Genomic DNA, 24,135 nt, shown 5'->3' with positions numbered 1-24,135 from the left:
ATAATCCAAGCTTACCATTTCACAAGGTGCCTTTTCCAATTGTATACTTTGATGGACACATTCCGACCCTATGATTTCCAATATTTCATCAAAAAGTAGGCAGTGGGGAGAAGAGAACCACAAGATTCTCAACAACTCAGTCAGGCTCTAATTATGTTTCCAAATGTTTATACCCACCCACAAAGGTTGGGAGCCAAGGAGAGGACAGGTCTCTCATTATTAAGTCCCTAAACTCTAAGGAACCAAAGAATCTCTAGCTACTTCCCAAATCCTGGTTTTCCTTCTATGCCCAACAATTATAATGTATTTGGGGTAGAGTTTCTCTACTTTGACTACGTATAACAATTACCTGTGGAGCTTTTTAAAAACACATGAATGGATAAAGAAGATGTGGTGTATACATACAATGGAATACTATTCAGCCATTAAAAACAGAATGAAATTTCACCATTTGCAACAACATGGATGGATTTGGAAGGTATTATGCTTAGTGAAATAAGTCAGACAGAGAAAGACAAATGCTGTGTGATATCACTTATATGCGGAATCTAAAAAATACAACAAACTAGTGAATATAACAAAAAAGAAGCAGACTCACAGATAGCAAGAAGAAACTACTGCTTACCAGTGGGGAGAGGGAAGGGGGAAGGGCAATAATGGGGTAGGGGATTAAGAGGTACAAACTGTTATGTATAAAATAAGCTACAAGGATATATTGTACAACACAGGAAATATAGCCAATATATATACTTTTTACTTTATTTTTTGGCTGCGTTGGGTCTTTGTTGCTGTGCGCGGGCTTTCTCTAGTTGTGGCAAGCGGGGTCTACTCTTTGTTGCGGTGTGCGGGCTTCTCACTGCAGTGGCTTCTCTTTGTTGCGGAGCACAGGCTCTAGGCACGCGGGCTGCAGTAGTTGTGGCTCACGGGCTCTAGAACGCAGGCTCAGTAGTTGTGGCCCACGGGCTTAGTTGCTCCGCGGCATGTGGGATCTTCCCGGACCAGGGCTCAAACCCGTGTTCCCTACATTGGCAGGCGGATTCTCAACCACTGCGCCACCAAGGAAGTCCCTAGCCAATATTTTATAGTAACTATAAATGGAGTATAACCTTTAAAAATTGTAAATCACTATGTTGTACACCTGTAACATACAATACTGTACATCAACTATACTTCAATTAAAAAAATTATTTTAAAAAAATGTCTAAACTCCATTCCAGATCTTCCGAATCAGAATCCCTGCTTGGGGGCTTCCCTGGTGGCGCAGTGGTTAAGAATCTGCCTGCCAATGCAGGGGACACGAGTTTGAGCCCTGGTCCGGGAAGCTCCCACATGCCGCGGAGCAACTAAGCCCGTGCTCCACAACTACTGAGTCTTGCGCTCTAGAGCCCACGAGTCACAACTACTGAGCCCACACGCCTGGAGCCTGTGCTCCACAACAAGAGAAGCCACCCCAATGAGAAGCCCGCACACCGCATTGAAGAGTAATTCCCGCTCACCGCAACTAGAGAAAGCCCACACACAGCAACGAAGAACCAATGCAGCCAAAAAAAAAAAAAAAAAAAGAATCCCTGCTGGAGACCCAGATATTTGAATATTAAGTTCCACAACTGATTGAACCTCTTTACATCCAGGCTTGAAAACCACTGGTCTAGGGTGGAGAAGAAAAAAGAAGGAAAGAACTTCTTTACACTGATAGGGAAATCCAGAACTTCTAAGAGAGGACCCCAAATGACAAGCAACAAGACTGGGGACAGTGCAGGTATGCCAACTGGCAAATTAGGATGTACCCAATTGTGTAGTCTGAGCTAATACTATTCCCTACAATTGTGGTAGAGAAGGGAGTGAGAAGAGGAAGGGAAAAGTATGTAGTTTGGATGGGATGTAACAAAAGGTGTCAGGGGAGCTGGAGCCAAAACCTAGGACCAAGATCACACTCTGACTCTGACACGTTACTGGCAGTGCAAACTTGAACAAGTCACTTACCATCTCTGAGTCACCTCATCTGTAAAAATAAAAAGAGGTCATATGTACCTCATGGGACTGCTGTGAGGTCTGAGAGTACAGGAAAGGGTTTTACAGGCACTAAACCAGTGTTTTTCAAACTACGGGTTACCAATAATCAGAATACTAAGAAATTAAGTTAATGGGCTACAACCAACATTTTAAAAATTAAATATTCAATAGAATAGAAAATGTTAAGAGTTCACCATACTTCATAAGGATAAATACTGCTTTGTAAAATTTTGTATCAGTTATATATATATGTCATGACATTAATGTCATCTTATTGTGTCCAAAAAGTTAAGTAATTTTTAAAAATTTTTATTGGAGTATAGTTGATTTACAATGTTGTGCTAGTTTCAGGTGTACAGCAAAGTGAATCAGTTATACATATACCAAAAAGTTGTCTTTTGTGTGTGTTGTGTGTGTGTGTATATTTGGGTTTTTTTTGGTTGTTCCATGCAGCATGCAGGATCTTAGTTCCCCAACCAGAGATGGAACCCATGTCCCCCTGCATTGGGAGCTCGGAGTCTTAACCACTGAACTGCCAGGGAAGTCCCAAAAAGTTAAGTCTTAAAGCCACAATTAATCCTCACTCTTCTGCCCCCCCTACTTTATGCCCTCAAACAAGCACAGTGAGTTAAGTACCTAAACCAATGGCTCTTAAATTTTCTTAAGTCAAGACACTACTAGAAATCTAATAAAAGCTATGGACCCTGTCCTGACAAAAATGTACCCTCACAAAATTTTTGCTTGCATACAAGTTTGGTATCCCTAAAGCCTTGCCATGAATTAGGCTAAGACTTTTCCTCTAAGTGGACAAATAATGGAATTGACCCCTGGGGAAGGCTCATATAGCTGCTGTCTTATCCCCTCCAAAAGAAGGCCTTTCCACAGATCCAGTTGTAGGATATTCTGCTTAGTCAAATAAACATTTCCTTCATTATAGCAAATGTTGCCAATGTCAAATTTTCTTTTATTTAAAAATACATATAATTGACCCTTGAACAACAGCAGTGGTTAGGGGTGCTGACCTTCCACACAGTCAAAAAGCCGTGTATAACTTAGAGTGGGCCCTCCGTATATGCAGTTCCTTCAAATCCAAGATTCAGCATCCACAGATGTGACCAACCTTTCGTTCTTGTAGTAATTGCAGTATTTACTACTGAAAAAAATATCCACGTGTAAGTGGACCCATGCAGTTCAAACCCCTGTTATTTAAAGATCAACTATATTGTTCTTGAACTTTTATTTGGGGACTCTTGAAAATATCTGCAGAAGGCTTTCCATGTTCCTGAAAAATGAGTTAAAGCTAATTATAGATAATGCACTTATTTATTTAGATATTTCTCTAAATAAAATAGAACAGATTTTACCAAACTTAGTAAACATGTTCTCCTTGAATTCAAATGACATGGTATTTTCCAAGCAATTCTAATTAAAGAGGCAGCAATTAGTCTTCATAGCCACTGATAAAAGTATCCAACCTAACACAACATATCCTTGCTCTTTAAGCCATAATAACTTCATTGAAATTTATTCAGAAAGAATCACTGACTTTTCCTCTTCATTTTTGTCATTTTATTGATGAACTCTTAAATGGATTTTGGTATTAATTCAGTATGCATAAGAGAATTATACAGTTTTTCTTAAGCCATATTTTACTTTCCTGCAAGTTTTGAATTTTAAAATGACAAGGACTTGTGTTCCAACTTGTGAGATAAATAATGTATATTCAAAGATAAATAAGATTTGGTCCCTGGCTAAGTGGCTGTGGACACTTAAATAAACAATTACAGTACTATAATAATTTCTAGGTGTAGAAACATAAAAGAAGGGTACATTATCCAAACCTGGAGGTGGTAATGGTGAAGACAAAGATCAAAGAAGACTGCTTGGAGCGGGAAGGCATTAGCAATGAAGAACTAGGGAGAAAAGCAAGGAGGGAGAGGAAGGAGCATTCCATGTAGAAGAAATCACTGAATAAAGACCTAGATGGGGACTTCGCTAGTGGTGCAGTGGGTAAGATTCTGCACTCCCAATGCAGGGGGCCCGGGTTCTATCCCTGGTCAGGGAACTAGACCCTGCATGCATGCCACAACTAAGAAGCCTGCATGCCACAGCTAAGAAGTCCACATGCTGCAACTAAATGATCCCGCATGCTGCAACTAAATATCCCACATGCCACAATGAAGATCCTGCCTGCCACAACTAAGGCCCAGCACAGCCAAAATAAATAAATAAATAAATATTTTTTTAAAAAGACCTAGATGGTAGAGGGACTTCCCCAGTGGTCCAGTGGTTAGAACTCCACACTTCCGCTGCCAGGGCCTGGATTCATTCTTCAATCCCTGCTCAGGGAACTACACGGGGTGGCAAAAAGAAAAAAAAAAAAAAACAGCAACGTATTTCTTTAGGGTATAATATTCAGAGAAAATAACATGGTGTACTTATCTGTCCTATTCCTCATTTCTCAGTCCAGGGATATAGAATATTTATCAAGGAGGAAGCTGGTACAAACTTCTCACCTTTCAAGAAATCTTTAATGAAGTCTTGCCAAACTTTTGGATAAGGATGGTAGGTTGAACACATATCCACTTTTGCTCCTGCCTGAAATCCCACTAAAACAACAGTCAAGGAATTTTTTAAAAGCCATAAGCCATAAAAAGACACTCCTTCCCACCTCCCCCCAAAAAAGTCAGGGGAGACAATAGCAAGATAATTTTCTTAGAAGGCAGATGGAAGAGTGATAAATGACTACACAAACCGAAGAAAACTAAATCATGAGCCATCTGTGGTAAACTTAGAATAAATAAAATTTACATCATGGAATCTCCAAAATGTCCAGGAAGTGGAAGTGAAAGATGGAACTATAAAGAGGACTGGCTGAAATTCCATTTCAGAAGCTTCAGATCCTTAGATTTTCTTCCCAGCTGTAAAGCCAGGTGCCTGCTGCTCTACCATCTTGGTAAGAGACTGAAGATTTATACTCTAGAGAGGGTTAAATGGAGGGTTTCTAGGCTGAGGGATGCCAGCAACAGTAAAGGGGAAGGCACCATATTGAAAATGGAGAGATTAAGTAAACATGTTGAGTAAGACCTCCCAGCCTTCTTTCCCTAATTTTCACCCTCCAGGAGGGAAACTGAAGGATCCTTCTTTGCAGAATCTAACCAGACCAACGAAAAAAAGCCTCAAGTAGAACATTAGAGATCCCAAATTAAGATGCCCAATCAGATCACCCACAGTGAAATTAACAGTCAACAAGCCTCATTCATATTTTCATAATCTTGAATCAGTTTTTCAATCCTCTCTAAATTGTAGCAGTCAATTAAGGATTACTAGATGTCTAAGAAAAACCTCCAACATGAAAGAATTTTTAAAAAGTAATGACCACCTGTAGAAAAAAACGCAACTTGGGCTTCCCTGGTGGCGCAGTGGTTGAGAGTCCGCCTGCCGATGCAGGGGACACGGGTTCGTGCCCCGGTCCGGGAAGATCCCACATGCCGCGGAGCGGCTGGGCCCGTGAGCCATGGCCGCTGAGCCTGCGTGTCTGGAGCCTGTGCTCCGCAACGGGAGAGGCCACAACAGTGAGAGGCCCGCGTACCACAAAAAAAAAAAAAGAAAAAAATGCAACTTGAAGAGATTATGCAAAAAAAAAAAAAATTAAAATTAGGGGGAGGGGAGGGGAGGGGAGGAGGGCAACCTGACTTCTGTGGTATTTCCCCCCCAAACACATAACCCTAGTATAATCATGAGAAAACATCAGACAAATTTGAATTAAAGGACATTCTACAAAATACTTGAACAGTCCTCTTCAAAACTGTCAAGGTCATTAAAAAAAAAAAGACTAAGAAACTATCACAGATCAGGGGAGACTAAGGAGACATCACCACTAAATGCAACGCCATTTCTTGGATTAGATCCTGGAACAACAACAACAACAATTAAAAAAACACATCAGTTTAAAAAAAAACTGGGGAAACCTGAGTAAAGTCTATAGTTTAATTAATAGTACTGAACCAATGTTAACTTCTTGGTATTGACAAAAGTACTGCAACTATATAAGATATTAACATTAAGGGAAGGCTGGTGAAGGGTGTGCAGGAAACTTATGTACTCTTATGTACTCTCTTTACAGCTTTCCTGTAAGTCTAAAGTCACTTCAAAATTCAAAAAAATTTAAAAATTTTAATTTTAAAAGACTATCATTATCCTGAGAGAACTAAGAAGATATTACTTACATGAAACACAATGGGATATTTTTAAAAGAAACATTTAAAGAAAAGAAAGAGTTCTCAAAAGTTAAAAATACAATCACAGCAATGAAAATACTCAAAACAGAGTTAGAAGATAAAGTTAAGAAAAATCTTTCATAAATCAGAATAAAAAGACAAAAGGATGGACACAGCCTCATCCACCAGCAGAAGCAAGAAGAACTACAATCCTGCAGCCTGTGGAACAAAAACCACATTCACGGAAAGACAGACAAAATGAAAAGGCAGAGGACTATGTACCAGATGAAGGAACAAGATAAAACCCCAGAAAAACAACTAAATGAAGTGGAGATAGGCAACCTTCCAGAAAAAGAATTCAGAATAATGATAGTGAAGATGATACAGGACCTCGGAAAAAGAATGGAGGCAAAGACCAAGAAGACGCAAGAAATGTTTAACAAAGACCTAGAAGATTTAAAGAACAAACACCTAGAAGAATTAAAAAACAAACAAAGAGATAAACAATACAATAATTGAAGTGAAAAATACACTAGAATGAATCAATAGCAGCATAACCGAGGCAGAAGAATGGATAAGTGACCTGGAAGACAGAATGGTGGAATTCACTGCCACAGAACAGAAAAAAGAAAAAAAAATGAAAAGAAATGAAGACAGCCTAAGAGACCTCTGGGACAACTTTAAATGCAACAACATTCACATTATAGGGGTCCCAGAAGGAGAAGAGAGAGAGAAAGGACCCGAGAAAATATTTGAAGAGATTATAGTCGAAAACTTCCTTAACATGGGAAAGGAAACAGCCACCCAAGTCCAGGAAGCGCAGAGAGTCCCAGGCAGGATAAACCGAAGGAGAAACATGCCAAGACACATAGTAATCAAACTGACAAAAATTAAAGACAAAGAAAAATTATTAAAAGCAACACGGGAAAAAGGACAAATAACATACAAGGGAACTCCCATACGGTTAACAGCTGATTTCTCAGCAGAAACTCTACAAGCCAGAAGGCAGTGGCAAGATATATTTAAAGTGATGAAAGGGAAGAACAAGATGAAGGAAGTACCAGATGAAGGAACAAGATAAAACCCCAGAAAAACAAGCAAAAACTCTGTACAACCGGGCTTCCCTGGTGGCGCAGTGGTTGAGAGTCCGCCTGCCAATGCAGGAGACACGGGTTCGTGCCCCGGTCTGGGAAGATCCCACATGCCGCGGAGCGGCTGGGCCCGTGAGCCATGGCCACTGAGCCTGCGCATCCGGAGCCTGTGCTCCGCAACGGGAGAGGCCACAACAGTGAGAGGCCCGCGTACTGCAAAAAAAAAAAAAATCTGTACAACCAAGATTACTCTACCCAGCAAGGATCTCATTCAGATTTGATGGAGAAATCAAAACCTTTATAGACAAGCAAAAGCTAAGAGAATTCAGCACCACCAAACCAGCTCTACAACAAATGCTAAAGGAACTTCTCTAAGTGGGAAACACAAGAGAAGAAAAGGACCTACAAAAACAAACCCAAAACAAGAAAATGGTCATAGGAACATATGTATCAATAATTACCTTAAATGTGAATGGATTAAATGCTCCAACCAAAAGACACAGGCTTGCTGAATGTATACAAAAACAAGACCCACATATATGCTGTCTACAAGAGACCCACTTCAGACCTAGGGACACATACAGGCTGAAAGTCCAGGGATGGAAAAAGATATTCCATGCAAATGGAAATCAAAAGAAAGCTGGAGTAGCAATATTCATATCAGCTAAAATAGATTTTAAAATAAAGAATGCTACAAGACACAAGGAAGGACACTATATAATGATCAAGGGATCAATCCAATAAGAAGATATAACAATTATAAATATATATGCACCCAACATAGGAGCACCTCAATAAATAAGGCAAATGGTAACAACTATAAAAGAGGAAATCGACAGTAACACAAAAATAGTGGGGGACTTTAACATCTCACTTACACCGAAGGACAGATCATCCAGACAGAAAATTAATAAGGAAACACAATAGACCAGATAGATTTAATTGATATTTATAGGACATTCCATCCAAAAACAGCAGATTACACTTTCTTCTCAAGTGCACGTGGAACATTCTCCAGATAGATCTCATCTTGGGTCACAAATCAAGCCTCGGTAAATTTAAGAAAACTGAAACTATGTCAAGCATTTTTTCTGATCACAATGCTATGAGATTAGAAATCAGTTACAGGGGAAAAAACGTAAAAACCACAAACACATGGAGGCTAAACAATACATTACTAAATAACCAAGAGATCACTGAAGAAATCAAAGAGGAAATCAAAAAATACCTAGAGACAAATTACAATGAAAACACGACACTCCAAAACCTATGGGATGCAGCAAAAGCAGTTCTAAGAGGGAAGTTTATAGCAATACAATCCTACCTCAAGAAACAAGAAAAATCTCAAATAAATGATCTAACCTTACACCTAAAGAACTAGAGAAAGAACAAACAAAACCCGAAGTTAGTAGAAGGAAAGAAATCATAAAGATCAGAGTAGAGATAAATGAAATCGAAACAAAGAAAACAATAGCAAAGATCAATAAAACTAAAAGCTGGTTCTTTGAGAAGATAAACAAAATTGATAAACCTTTAGCCAGACTCATCAAGAAAAACAGGGAAAAAAAAAAGAGAAAAGGATGAATAATAAGAGAGAAAAGATGAGAGTATTAGAGAACTTATTCAGAAGGTCCAACATATGAAGAAGAGGCGCTCCCAAAAGCAGGAACAGAACAAAATAGTGGAAAGCCTTTAACTGATGTAATAATTCAATAAAGTTCCTAAAACTGAAATGCATAATTGCCAGATTAAGAAGGTCCATCAAAGGCATACTACAACAAACAAAAACAGACACCAAGGGACATCACTGAAATTTAAAAAAGTGAAGACAAAGAGAAGATCCTATAAGCCTTCAGAGAGGAAAGAAAGGCCACATACAAAGGAGCAAGAATCAGAATGCCCTTCAGACTTAACAACAAAAACAGTGGAAGCCTAAAGGTAGTGAAACAATGCCTTCAAAATTCTGAAGGAAAATTATTTCAAACCTAAAATTCTAGATCCAATCAATGTTTCAACAACTGTGAGGATAAAGATAGTTTTAGACAGAAAAATCTAAAAATAATTACCTCCTAGAATGAAGCAATTAGAAACATATTTCATTTTACAAACGGCAGTGCCATAATTGATACAGCCAAGAATCATAAATGTATGTTAAAACCACTGGGTAAGAGATTATTCAAAAACAGGATATTCCTGTGTCTTAAAAAAATCACCTTACAGAAGAGGACTCTGGGAAGATGGTATAGTAGGAAGTACCAGGACTCTGTCTCCCTACCTAGACAACACTTGCACCGGCAGAATCTGTCTGATGTAACTATTTTGGAATACTGGAATCTACTGAAAGCTTGCAACTTCCAGGGGCAGATTTTGGAGGTTAATTGTGGTTAATTATGGTCAATTGCGTTTCTTAGTATAGCAGCAGCTATCCATGCACCACCCTCAGTTACATGGCAGTTATCAACCAACTGTGTACATGTTTCTGGAGCAACACACATGCAGGTTGCGGGAGCCAAGTGGGAGAAAATAACCCTGTCTTCGAAACACTGGGGATCTGTGCTCTGATCACTGATTGCTGTTTCTGATCACATAGGTGGAGACAAAGAGGTAGACAGCCACAATTGTTATACCTCCTCTCACTGTTGCAAGTCCCTCCCCCTCTAGCTGAAGTGACTTCTGGGGGACTTAAAGAACCAGTGCCTTTTTATGTCCCCTTCATTTTCCTTTTTCCCCCGTTTGTGAGCCAGACACTAAACACTAGTACATTCAAAAACTACTGCATATACAGGGAAAAATTAGAAAGTGACTTAACATGCCCAGAGGAAGACTCAGGAAAAGACTTGAAGAGACCTAAAGTTTATACCTCAGGGTGACCTTCAACACAGAGACAGCCTACAACAGTCAAAAAAACAAAAATCACGATAAGAAAGCATCAAATTCTGGGAAGAAAGAGAATCTGATTTCCAGAGTTACCACATTATTAGAATCAAATGTCCAGTTTTCAACAAAAGATCACAAGGCACACAAAGCAAGAGGAAAATATGGCCATTTCAAAAAAAAAAAACAAAAAACTTAAACCAACAGAAACTGTTCCTAAAAAATACCAGAAAGCAGATATTCTAGACAAAAATGTTAAAACAACTGTTTAAAAGTTACTCAAAGAACTAAAGGAAGATGGGGAGAAAGTCAAGAAAACAATGTCTAAATAAAATGGAAATATGAATAAAGAAATAGACAACCTAAAAAGAAACCAAAAAGAAATTCTGCAGCTGAAAAGTACAATAACTGAAATGAAAAATTCACTAGGGGACTTAAAGGCAAACTTGAGCAAGCAGAAGAAAGAATCTGCAAACTTTAAGACAGAACATGTAAATTATCAAGTCTGACAACAGAAAGAAAACATATTGAAGAAAAGTGAACAGAGACTAAGGGAGCTGTGGGACACCATCAAGAAACCAAAATATGTATTGTGAGCTCTCAGGAGAAGTGAGAAAATAACAGAAAATATTTGAAGAAATAATGGCTGAAAACTTCCCAAATTTGATGAAATACATGAATATAAACATAAAAGAAGCTTAACAAACACCAAGTGAGACAAACTCAAAGTGAGCAACATAGACATACTTTATAATCAAACTTTTAAATGTCAAAAGACAAGGAGAGAATCTTGAAAGCAGCAAGAGAAAAATGATTCATCACATACAAGAAAACCTCAGTAAGATTATAAGCAGATTTCTCATCAGAAACTTTGGAGGCCAGAAGGCTGTGGGCCAATATAGTCAAAGAGCTAAAATAAAAAGCTATCAACCAAGAATCCTATATCCAGCAAAGTTGTCCTTCAAAAGAGAGGGAGAAATTAACACATTCCCAGATAAACAAAAGCTGAGAGAGTACATTACCACTAGACTTCCCCTGCAAGTAATGCTCAAGGGAGTCCTTTCAAGGTGAAATGAAAGGACACAGACAGTAACTCGAACCCACATAGAGAAGTAAAGATTTCAATAATGGTAAATATATGGGTAATTACAAAAACTAGCATTATTGTAGTAATGATTTATAACTTATTTTTTGTTTTCTACAAGATCTAAGAGACTAATACATTTAAAGAAAAGCAACAATCGTTAATCTAAAAACTAGTATTATTGTTACGTTGGTTTGTAACTCCAAATCTTGTTTTCACATAATTTAAGAGACTAATGCATTTAAAATAATTATTAGTGTACGCTTTGGGGCACACAATGTATTAAGGTGTAATTTTGTGACATCAGCGACCAAAAGAGGTAAGGACAGACCTGTAAAGGAACAGAGTTTTGGTATGTTATTGAAGTTAAGCTAGTATAAATTCAAATTATGGTGTTATAACTTTAGCATTTGTTAAACATAATAATACCCATGGTAACCACTAAGAAAATAGCTATAGAAAATATACAAAAGGAAATGAGAAAGAAATTTAAACAGCTCACTATAAAAACACAACTAAACACCAAAAAAAACCCCCACAAAAATACAAAAGAAAAATAAAAGGTTTAATACAAGAGATAATTATAAACATTTATACACCTAATGACCATCAAAATATATGAAGCAAAAGCTGACAGAATTGAAGGGAGAAATAGACAGTTCCACAATAATAGTTGGAAACTTCAATAACCCACTCATAATAATGGATAGAACAATCAGACAGAGATAATCAAGGAAATAAAGGATTTAAACAACAATAGAGCAACTAGATCTAGCAGACATACACAGAACACTCCACCCAACAACAATATCATACACATTCTTCTCAAGTGCACATGGGATATTTTCCAAGACAGCATACATTAGGCCACAAATTAAGTCTCAATAGGTTTAAAAAGATACATGTCATACAAAGTACCTTCTCTGTCTGCAACAGGATGAAATTAAAAATCAACAACTGAAGGAAAACTGGAAGAAACTGTGGAAATTAAACAACACACTTTTAAACAACCAATGGATCAAAGAAGAAATCACAAGGAAAATTAGAAAATACTTAATGACAAATGAAAACAAACCACACCAAAACTCATGGGATGCAGTGAAATTAGAAATAAGGGGGAACATTACAGTTATAAACATTTCTGTTAAAAAACAAGAGGGAGCTCCCTGGCAGCCCAATGGTTAGGACTTGGCGCTTTCATTTCCATGGCCTGGGTTCAATCCCTAGTCAGGGAACTAAGATCCTGCAAGCCACATGGTGTGGCCAAAACAAAGAAAAAAGAAAGAAAGAAAGATTTCAAATCAACAACATAACTTTAAAACTTAAGGAACAAGAAAAAGAAGAGCAAACTTAACCCAAAGCTACCAGAAGGAAGGAAACAATAAAGACTAGAGCAGAGAGAAATGGAATAGAAAATAGAAAAACAATAGAGAAAAACATCAATGAAACCAAAGTTATTTCTTTGAAATGATCAACAAAATTGACATCCTTTACTAGACAGACTATGAAAAAAAGACTCAAATTACTAAAATCAGAAATGAAAGTGGGCACATCACTACTTATTCTACAGAAAGGAAAAGGATTGTAAGAGAGTACTATGAACTGTATGCCAACAAATTGGATAACCTAGATGAAATGGATAAAGTCCTAGAAACAAAAACATACCAAAACTAAATCACAAAGAAACAGAAAATCTGAATAGACCTATAACTGGTAAGGAGAACAGTAATCAAAAATCTCCCAATAAAGAAAAGCCCTGGATCTGATGGCTTCCCTGGTGAATTCTACCAAACAATTAAAGAAGAACTAGTATCAATTCTTCTCAAACTTTTCCAAAAAATTGAAGAGAACACTTCCTAACTCATTCTATGAGGCCACATTTATTCTGATACCAAAGACAAAGACATTATAAGAAAAGAAAGCTAAAGACTAATATTCCTTATTAACATCCTCAGCAAAAAACTAGCAAACAGAATTCAGCAGCATATTAAAAGGCTTATACACCATCAACAACTGGGATGCAAGGATTCCACTGGATTCCTAGAATGCAAAGATGATTCAACATACATAAATCAATGTAATACACCACATTATCAGAATGAAGGGAAAAAACACTCACATGATCATCTCAATTATTACAGAAAAAGCATTTGATAAAATTCAACACACTTTCATGATAAAAACACTCAACAAGGGCTTCCCTGGTGGCGCAGTGGTTAAGAATACACCTGCCAATGCAGGGGACATGGGTTCAAGCCCTGGGCTGGGAAGATTCCACATGCCGCGGAGCAACTAAGCCCATGCACCAGAACTACGAGGCTGCACTCTAGAGCCCACAAGCCACAACTACTGAAGCCCGCGCGCCTAGAGCCCGTGCTCCGCAACAAGAGGAGCCACCTCAATGAGAAGCCCGCACACTGCCACGAAGAGTAGTCCCCGCTCACCACAACTAGAGAAAGCCCATGAGCAGCAACAAAGATCCCACGCAGCCAAAAATAAATAAATAAAATTTCAAAAAAAAGGTCATATACGAAAACCCCACAGCAAACATCATACTCAATGATGAGAGACTAAAAGCTTTCCTCTAAGATCAGAAATACAGCAAGGATGTCCATTTTTACAATTTCTATTCAAAACAGACGTTCTAGCCAGAGTGATTAGGTAAGAAAAAAATGTAAAAGACATCCAAATGGAAAAGGAAGAAATACAATTATCTCTGCAGGTGATATGATCTTAAGTGTAAAAATCTCTAAAGTTTCTACACACACCAAAACACAAAAATAAAAACATAAACTGTTAGAGCTAATAAATGAATTCAGCAAAGTGGCAGGATAGAAAGTCAACACACAAAAATCAGTTGCATTTTTATACACTAACAATGAACAATCTGAAAAGGAAATTACAAAAACAATTCCATTTACAGCGGCATCAAAAAGAATAAAATACATAGGAATTAACTTAACCAAGGAGGTGAAAGACTTGTACAATGAAAACTATAAAACACTGCTGACAGAAATTAAAGACATAAATAAATGGAAACACATGCCATGTTCATGGATTGGAAGACTGAATATTGTGAAAATATCAATACTGCCCAAAATGACCTACAAATTCAATGCAATCCCTATCAAAATCTCAAGGACATTTTTTGCAAAAATAGGAAAAACCTATCCTAAAATTCATATGGAATCTCAAGGGATCCTGAATAGCCAAAAAACATCTTGAAAAAGAACAAAATGGAGGACTCACGCTTCTGATTTCAAGACCTGCTACAAAGCTACCATAATCAAAACCATACGGTATTGGCATAAAGACAGACATAAAGACCAGTGGGATACAGTAGAGATCCCAGAAATAAACCCTTGCATTTTTGGTCAAATGATATTTGACAAGGGTGTCAAGACCATTTAATGGGGAAAGGACACCTTTTTTTCAACAGATGGTGCTGGGAAAACTGGATCTCCACATGCAAACAAATGAAGTTGGATACCTACCTAAGACCATATACAAAAATTTAACTCAAATGGATCAAAGACCTAACGTAAGACCTAAAACAATAAAACGCTTAGAAAAAAACATAGAACAAAAGCTTCACAACATTGGATTTGGCAAAAATTTCTTGGCTATGCCATCAAAAGCACAGGTAACAAAGGAAAAAAAATAGACAAATTGGACTTCTTAAAAATTAAAAAAAGTTTGCACATTAAAAGACTCTATCAGGGCTTCCCTGGTGGCGCAGTGGTTGAGAGTCCGCCTGCCGATGCAGGGGACATGGGTTCGTGCCCCGGTCTGGGAAGATCCCACATGCCGCGGAGCGGTTGGGCCCGTGAGCCATGGCCGCTGAGCCTGCGTGTCTGGAGCCTGTGCTCCGCAACGGGAGAGGCCACAACAGTGAGAGGCCCGCATACCGCAAAAAAAAAAAAAAAGGCTCTATTAACAGGGTAAAAAGGCAATACAAAGAATGGGAGAATATACTTGCAAATCATATATCTGATAAGGGATTAATATCCAGAATATATAGAGAACTCCTAAAACTCAACAACAAAAAACAACCCAGTTCAGGGACTTCCCTGGTGGTCCAGTGGTTAAGACTCCACCTTCCAATGCAAGGGACACGTGTTTGATCCCTGGTCAGGGAACTAAGATCCCACATGCCCAAGGAAACTAAGCCCGTGCTCTGCAACTACTAAGCCCGTGTGCGCCACAACTAGAGAGAAGCTTGTGCACCACAGTGAACAGCCCACATGACGTGACAAAAAAAAAAAAGATCTCGTGTGCCGCAACTAAGACCCAACACAGCCAAAAATAAATAAACAAATAAATAAATAAATATTTTTTAAAAAACATAAATCCAATTCAAAAATGGGTAAAGGACTTGAAGAGACTTCTCTCCAAAGAAACATACGAATGGCCAATAAGCACAACATCAATATCCTCAAATTACTTACCATTAGGGAAATACAAATCAGAACTAAAATGAGAAGCCACTCCACAGTAATTAGGATGACTACTACCAAAAACACAGAAAACTGGGCTTCCCTGGTGGCGCAGTGGTTGAGAGTCCGCCTGCCGATGCACGGGGACACGGGTTCGTGCCCAGGTCTGGGAAGATCCCACATGCCGTGGAGCGGCTGGGCCCGTGAGCCATGGCCGCTGAGCCTGAGCGTCCGGAGCCTGTGCTCCGCAACAGGAGAGGCCACAACAGTGAGAGGCCCGCGTATCGCAAAAAAAAAAAAAAAAACAGAAAACAAGTGTTGGTAAGGATGTGGAGAAATTAGAACTCTTCAGGTGCTGTTGGTGGGAATGTAAACTGGTACAGCTTCTGTGGAAAACAGTAATGGTGGTTCCTCAAAAAATTCAAAATAGAATTGTCATATAATCCAACAATTCCACTTCTGGGTATATACCCAAAAGAACTGAATGCAGGATCTGAAAGAGATATTTGTACACCCATGTTCTTAACAGCATTATTCAGAGTAGCTATAACTTGGAAAAAACTCCAAGTGTGCATTGATGGATGAATGGATAAGCAATATATGATATATACATACAATATTATTCAACCTTAAAAAGCAATATGCTACAAAGTGAATAAACCTTGAGGATGAAGTAAGTCAGTCACAAAATGACAAATACTGTATGACTCCACTTATATGAGGTACTTACAGTAGTCAAAATCATAGACCGAAAGTACAATGGTGGTTGATGGGGGCTGAGGGAGGGGAAAATGAGTTATTGTCTAAAGGGTATAGAGGTTCAGTTTTACAAGGTGAAAAAAGTTCTGGAGATAGATGGCAGTGATAGTTGCACAGCATTATGAATGTACTTAATACCAAACTGTACATTCTTAAATGGATAAGATGGTAAATTTTAGGACTTCCCTGGTGGCACAGTGGTTAAGAATCCGCCTGCCAATGCAGGGGACACAGGTTCGATCCCTGGTCTGAGAAGATCCCACGTGCTGCAGAGCAACAAAGCCTGTGCACCACAACTACTGAGCCCACATGCCACAACTACGCACCTAGAGCCCGTGCTCCACAACAAGAGAATCCACCGTAATGAGAATCCCGCTCACAGCAATGAAGAGTAGCCCCCCACTTCAGGCTTCCCTGGTGGCGCAGTGGTTAAGAATCCGCCTGCCAATTCAGGGGACACGGGTTCGAGCCCTGGTCCAGGAAGATCCCACATGCCGCGGAGCAACTAAGCTTGTGCACCACAACTACCGAGCTTGCACCCTAGAGCCCACAAGCCACAACTACTGAAGGCCGCGTACCTAGCACCCGTGCTCCACAACAAGAGAAGCCACTGCAATGAGAAGCCCACGCACCACATGCAAGAGTAGCCCCCGCTCACTGCAAATATAGAAAGCCCCCGCGCAGCAACAAAGACCCAACTCAGCCAAAAATAAATAAATAATTTTTTAAAAAGATGGTAAATTTTGTTATATATATTTTACCACAACAAAAAAAACTGGAAAGTCACCTCACAGATTACATGTTAATTACAAAAGGGAACAGGGATTTTTACAATGAAGAAATATGGTGGACACCATCATAACTAGATGTTCAAATTAAACTTCACCAATAACAGGACAAATGGACATTAGGTGCTTCTTGGTGTGATGCAGTTAGAAGTATACGATACTACGAATGTAGTATTTTTGACAAAGGTGGTTAACTTCAATCTAATAATGATGAAATTGTCAAACAAACCCAGGTTATAGGAACTTTTACAAGACAACTGACTTGGAGTCTTTAAAAATGTCAATGAAAGATAAATGCTATGAAAGACAAAAAAAGACTAGGGTGACTGTTCTACATTAAGGAGACTAAATACACTTGAGAACCAAGTGTAATAAATGACTCTTGACTGGATCATTAATTAAAACATACACAGTTATAGGGAATTCCCTCAGTCCAGTGGTTAGGACTCAGCACTTTCACTGCTGAGTTCAATCCCTGATCGGGGAACTAAGATCCTGCAAGCTGCACAGCATGGCCAAAAACAAAAACAAACAAAAAAACCATACACAGTTATAAAGGACATTACTGGGTCAAGTGCAGAAATGTAAAAAAAAAATATATATATATATATATACACATATATATATATTAGATACTGTATGCCTATATATTAGATATTATATGAACGTTAAATTTGAAGAATCTATAATGGTAAGTGGAAAAATATTTACCTCCCATGCACGCTTTCTCAGGATGCCACTGGAGAATATTCTCCACCAAAATGAGGGAATAAACCAATAATGGGGAAAACATGGGAAATAATTTCTCCATAGCAGAGTAGAAATAAAGAGAACCCCCAGAATGACAGTGAAGAGTAAGCCAGGACAACAGCTATGTACTGGAAGTAGAAGGCAGACAATTTATAGGTTGGAGCCAGTCAGAAGACTCTAAGAGAGATTTTACAGAAGATAAATGCCACTGGAGAATATTCTCAGGATGCCACTGGAGAATATTCTCCACCAAAATGAGGGAATAAACCAATAATGGGGAAAACATGGGAAATAATTTCTCCATAGCAGAGTAGAAATAAAGAGAACCCCCAGAATGACAGTGAAGAGTAAGCCAGGACAACAGCTATGTACTGGAAGTAGAAGGCAGACAATTTATAGGTTGGAGCCAGTCAGAAGACTCTAAGAGAGATTTTACAGAAGATAAAAATTAATAGAATAGCTGATCATCTCAACATTCTCAGAGATTTAGAAAATGATGAAGAGTAAGGTTGAATAAATGACAGATCGGTACAGAGAAAACTAAGCAAAAAAAAAAAAAAAAAAATCAAGACCATTATTAACTCCAAGGAAAGAGTTGTACAGGAAAGAAATCATGGGATTTTATGCAACCAAATTGTGTATAGCAGTTACACATTCATAAAAGTGTAAAGACTGAATATTGATAGAACAAAAGTTACAACATAACTTGACTGGGTAGTTGATAGTGGGAGATGGGAAAGGCAAAGGTGAACAGTGAGGGTAAGGAGAGGAAAGAGAACCAAATCCTCATCTTCCACAGTAGGAATCCAATTAATACCTAAAAACGAAAAATCAAGATGTAGGAAGACCAGTTTTTTATTTACAGACAAAGGAGTGTAAGAAATATATCAGCTAAAATAAATGAAAGTGGGAAGGGGCTAAGGACTGCTGTTTTATTGTAACAAACTTTGTGGAACAATATGACTTTTATTTTTTTATTAAATTTATTTATTTATTTATTTTTGGCTGTGTTGGTTCTTCGCTGCTGCCCGCAGGCTTTCTCTAGTTGAGGCGAGCGGGGGCTATTCTTCGTTGCGGTGAGCGGTCTTCTCATTGCGGTGGCTTCTCTTGTTGCAGAGCATGGGCTCTAGGTGCGAGGGCTTCAATAGCTCTGGCACGCGGGCTCAGTAGCTGTGGCTCATGGGCTCTAGAGCAACAGGCTCAGCAGTTGTGGCACACGGGTTTAGTTGCTCCATGGCACGTGGGATCTCCCCGGACCAGGGATCAAACCCGTGTCCCCTGAATTGGCAGGCAGACTGTTAACCACTGCACCACCAGGGAAGTCCCACTATGACTTTTAAACTATGTACACATATCACTTTGATGAAAATAAAAATGTAAACAGTTCATCCTATAATGTTAAGTGAAGAAGCCAAAGATGAAGAATGGTGTGTAAAGTAAGTATAATTTGTATTAAAAAGTTGGCAGAGTGGGAAGAGAATACATGAGCATCTGTTTGAATATGAATAAAATCTTTGGTAATTATTAAGAAATAATTAACTTGAAATTTAAATTAACATGTCTGATAATTACTATTAAGAAATTATAATAAGAAATAAATAACACTGCTTGACTCTGGTAAGGGGAACTGAGTGGCTGCAAGACAGTTAGGACAGAGGCTGTCACTGTATACGCTTTTGTACATTTAAAATTTTGAACTATGTGAACATATTACTTATGTATTAGCATAACTAAAGATTTTAAATAAGTTTAATAAAAGGCTTTACCCATTAGTTTCATGCTACTCTGACTCATCTCATATCTGCCTGAGCATTTAAGTAGACAAATGGCACGTCATTCACTCATTTATTAATATGTGTTACTGTGTAACTGACTCTGTCGTCTCCTCAATGAATAGCTGGAAGTTTTCAACAGGAGTATCAGATAAAATATTTTCATATTAAGTGTAAAGCTGGACTAGAAAAATCCTAAGGTACATTCAAAAACTAAAAGTTCTCTTCAGTACTCGGATTTTTATAAAATGGAATCGAAGGGAAATTAAACAGCTTGCCTTGTCAGGCCCAGGAATACTACTAAATGCTGAAGCACAAAACACAAACAACCCAGCTATCTGTCGTCTTGATGCCAATTTACTGATATAACACCTAGTAAACTTAAAAACTAATCAAGCTCCTATCAACCTACTAACTCCCCAACTTGGTATGTGTATAAATGCATACATATACATGTGTGCCAACTTATATGACTTAAGGACAGATTTGAGCAGTCTACAAAAACTGAGGGTAATTTTTAGGAACTCCATTAATGAGTGCACTCTCTATTTCTACCATAAGAGATAGCCAAATATTCATAAATGAAACCTTATACTTCTTGAAAAAAATTCTCTAAAACTGAGTCTGCTTTTCAAACTTAACTCCATGAATTCACTCAGAATTTTCAAACTTCATGTTACCATTTCCAACAATGAAAATCATTATACAAGCTTATTCTGTCTGGGATGACCACTCTGCCATGCAATTTCAATTCCTGATGTCATGTGATGGTAAACACTACTGTGGTTCCTTATATAAAGGAGGGTGAGTGCAGCATGCTGAAAGGATGGAATAAGTCTAAATCCCAAATAACATTGGAAGGCCGAACCAATTGGGACCACCAACCTTTGGGTAAGGCAATAACATCCCTTGTTGTTGAAGTCTCTTTTCACTTGCTTCCTTAAACATCCTGAGACTAGAGGCTAAATGGCTTTATGGTAGCGTGAGTAAATAACAAACTGGTAAGAGAACTGGGTATCATTAGAGCATACACAGTAAGATTGACTTGTTGAACTCATAAAAACCTATGCCCTATCAATCAGATTCATACTCTTTGTGTAAGTGAAGTGGCCTTATGACACTACTTGTCATAGTTTCCTCTATTTAATATCATCTCACACAGTCCATTAGATCCAAGTAAAGTAGTGAATACTCACTAAATTTTAAAATTAGTGAAACAAACAAAAAACGAGTTAAGCAATAATCTGTTAAAGTGGAAGATCAATGAAGGCTTCCTTTAAAAATGTTACTCACGGGCTTCCCTGGTGGCGCAGTGGTTGAGAGTCCGCCTGCCGATGCAGGGGACACGGGTTCGTGCCCCGGTCCGGGAATATCCCACATGTCGCGGAGCGGCTAGGCCCGTGAGCCATGGCCGCTGAGCCTGCGCGTCCGGAGCCTGTGCTCCGCAACGGGAGAGGCCACAACAGTGAGAGGCCCGCGTACCGCAAAATAAATAAATAAATAAAATAAAATAAATAAAAATGTTACTCACCTCAATAGTTAAATTTTTTTTGGCCAGTGAGTGTTTGGTGTTCATTTACTTCTTCACAATCTTATTGTTTTAAGGGCTTGGAAAGACGCTTGATGTGTATCTGCTGTTATTATTAATCTTTAAGAACATGTTAGATAATGATATAAAAACCTTTTTCTGAATTGTAAAAAGACTCCTCCAACTAGAAATACTAAATTCCAATGTATTATTCCAATAACTTTTATTTTAATTTACTTCTTTTCTAAACCAAGACTTTTAGGATATTAGCTATCAAAAAAAAAATTTTTTTTTAAGAAAAAAACCACTAGCCCCAGACCTGTTAAACCAGTCTGTGTGACAGGTAAAAAAGTTTCCTAGAGCTTCCCTGGTGGCACAGTGGTTAAGAATCCACCTGCCAATGCAGGAGACACGGGTTCGAGCCCTGGTCCGGGAGGATCCCACATACCGGCGGAGCAGCTAAGCCCGTGTGCCACAACTACCAAGCCTGTGCTCTAGAGCCCATGAGCCACAACTACCGAGCCCATGTGCCGCAACTACTGAAGCCCACGCACCTAGAGCCCGTGCCCTGCAACAAGAGAAGCCACTGCAATGAGAAGCCCACACACCACAACGAAGCGTAGCCCCGACTCGCCGCAACTAGAGAAAGCCTGCGCGCAGCAAGGAAGACCCAACGCAGCCAAAAATAAATAATTTTTTTAAAAAAGTTTCCTAGTCATTGACTGAAAAGGAAATAGAAAGTTACGTAGTGATCTACACCTGAACCATGTCCACAGCACTTTGAAAAGGTAAGGATCTGATGAGAGAGTTTTAAGGCTGGCTTTCGCAATGCCAGTTCTTTGACATAATCTAGTCATCTGAACTATAAGATCATTAAGCCAAATGTCACAATTTCTCAGTATTTCTTCAAACTTTAAAAATAATTAAATCTTATGCTAGATGTATTTCTATTCTGCACTGGTAATTCAAAACAAAACTTCTACAACATGTAAACACAAGGGACTTCATAAATTCTTTGCCTTTGACATCTTTCATATGCCATTTTCCAATGTTTGGTAATTTTTTTGGAGTCACAAGAGTCCTCCTGTTATTGGAAATGAGGAAACCGAGGCAGGAGAAGAGAGTTGCTATTTTGTAGTAAGCAGGCATCCTGCTCTATTAGACCACAGTGCTTTTTTAAAAGTGCCTATCAAGGGGCTTCCCTGGGCTTCCCTGGTGGCGCAGTGGTTGAGAGTCCGCCTGCCAATGCAGGGGACACGGGTTCGTGCCCCGGTCCGGGAAGATCTCACATGCCGCGGAGCGGCTGGGCATGTAAGCCATGGCCGCCGAGCCTGCGTGTCCAGAGCCTGTGCTCCGCAATGGGAGAGGCCACAACAGTGAGAGGCCCGCGTACCACAAAAAAAAAAAAGTGCCTATCAAATAGGCAGCACAGAAAGCCTTCTCCTCACAGACATCCAAGGCATCCCCACCAAGAAGCAAGAGACAAAGCAGAGAATTCCTACCCCCCCACCCCCCAGGAAGAAGAAAGCATGTAACCAAAGCATGCTTCTCAATCTGCACTGTGGACTGGGAGGGAAAAAAAGAATGAAAACAGAGTCAAGGGGGACCAACTTCTGAGACTCAAGACTAGGCTATTAGGTTTGTTTCACACATTGGGAAATTACTGAAACACTGCTTAAGGAGAAATGGAATCAGGAATTCCTGGGGTCTTTTGATTTCAATCTTAAACCCCCAAACAAAAACACCTAAAGTTAAAGTATTTCGGCAACCTGAGCAGTTTTTAGCTTATTCTTACTTGTTTCTATAAAACCCACAAGGCCTACTTGGAGTCCCTGATATTTAGAGCTGATTCCAAGTGTCGGCTAGCGGCCACCTTCCCGCGTCCAAATCCAAAAATAATGTTGGCGCTGACCCGGGCAAGACCTTCAGGCACGTTTTCCTCTGGAATCATTAGCCTCACACCACCTTGCGACGTCCTATCTCCGATAGCTTCCCTTGGTAAGTATGGCAAAGGTGAGGGATAGAGTTAAGAGCAGGCATGTACCTTTACTACGTCCCACACAGAAAACATAATAAAACCCTGGGAGCAGGAACTGGCAAGGGACACCTCGTCCGGCCCTGGCTCCCACCACGATACAAAGACACAGCGAGAGCAACAGAAGCCCGGGTCTCTGCACCCCACACCTCACTCTGCAAAAGAGGCAGAGTTCCAGCGCAACTGAACCCAACCCTCAACATCCCCCTCCCACGTGGGTCCTTCTCCCTTTCCCGAGCGCAGGGTCCCATTAGAGACAGGGGTCTGGAAGGGATCAGACCACGCCGGGGCTGGGGCGGGAGGATGAGGGGACCCGCTCCAGGCAGTCGCACCAGCCCCTTCCTAGAGGCCCTGGGCTGTACGCCTCCCAGTTCCGGGGTCTGAGTTCCCACGCCCGGAGACCCCAGGCCCCCCAGGTCTCCCCAGAGGGGAACTCGAGGCCCCAGAACTGCGGGGAGGGCTGGGCTGCCAAGCACCGGGTCCGGACGGGATGGAGTCCGGGCCGCGTGCAGCGGAAGATGGGAGGCGGCCCCTCGCAGCCGCCGCCCCTCCCCGGGGCCCAGCCTCTCCCGGTCCCGGATCGCAGGCTCCGGGGCGGCCCTCCCCTCACCTCAAGGCGGCGGCGGCGTCCGAGGTCCGGCGGTACCGGAGCCCCTGCGCGGAGGCGGTGCTGGGCGGGAGGAGACGCCTGCAGCCCCGGCGATGGCTGACAGCCGCGCAGCACCAGGCCGGCCCGGCACACGGGGGAGGGGCGGGGCTTCACGGCGCCGGCCCCGCCCCGCCCC

General features: G+C 40.0%; 1 protein-coding gene across 15 annotated transcripts in view; it reads right to left on the bottom strand.

Moving 5' to 3' along the window:
* Nucleotides 1-24,135, bottom strand: part of ACACA (acetyl-CoA carboxylase alpha) — a 283,052-nt gene that overhangs the window by 219,656 nt on the left and 39,261 nt on the right. For 2 of the 15 annotated variants that reach the window (XM_049702253.1, XM_049702255.1), the window contains exons 1-2: nucleotides 21,319-23,931; nucleotides 21,081-21,222 (exon numbers count right to left, since the gene is read on the bottom strand). The exons of 4 other annotated variants lie outside the window; for them this stretch is intronic. In XM_049702253.1, the coding sequence (XP_049558210.1) occupies nucleotides 21,081-21,196 (116 nt within the window). In that variant the 5' untranslated portion in view covers nucleotides 21,197-21,222; nucleotides 21,319-23,931. Of the gene's footprint in view, nucleotides 1-15; nucleotides 758-1,983; nucleotides 2,003-4,267; nucleotides 4,365-4,529; nucleotides 4,602-21,080; nucleotides 21,223-21,318; nucleotides 23,937-23,960; nucleotides 24,113-24,135 lie in introns of those variants that run through there. 9 more of the 15 variants (XM_033431580.2, XM_033431578.2, XM_049702254.1 and 6 more) reach the window with 8 other exon arrangements.

Source organism: Orcinus orca, chromosome 19 (genome assembly GCF_937001465.1).
Source record: "Orcinus orca chromosome 19, mOrcOrc1.1, whole genome shotgun sequence".
Taxonomy (NCBI): Eukaryota; Metazoa; Chordata; class Mammalia; order Artiodactyla; family Delphinidae; genus Orcinus; species Orcinus orca.
This window is presented reverse-complemented; position numbering and strand designations above follow the sequence as displayed.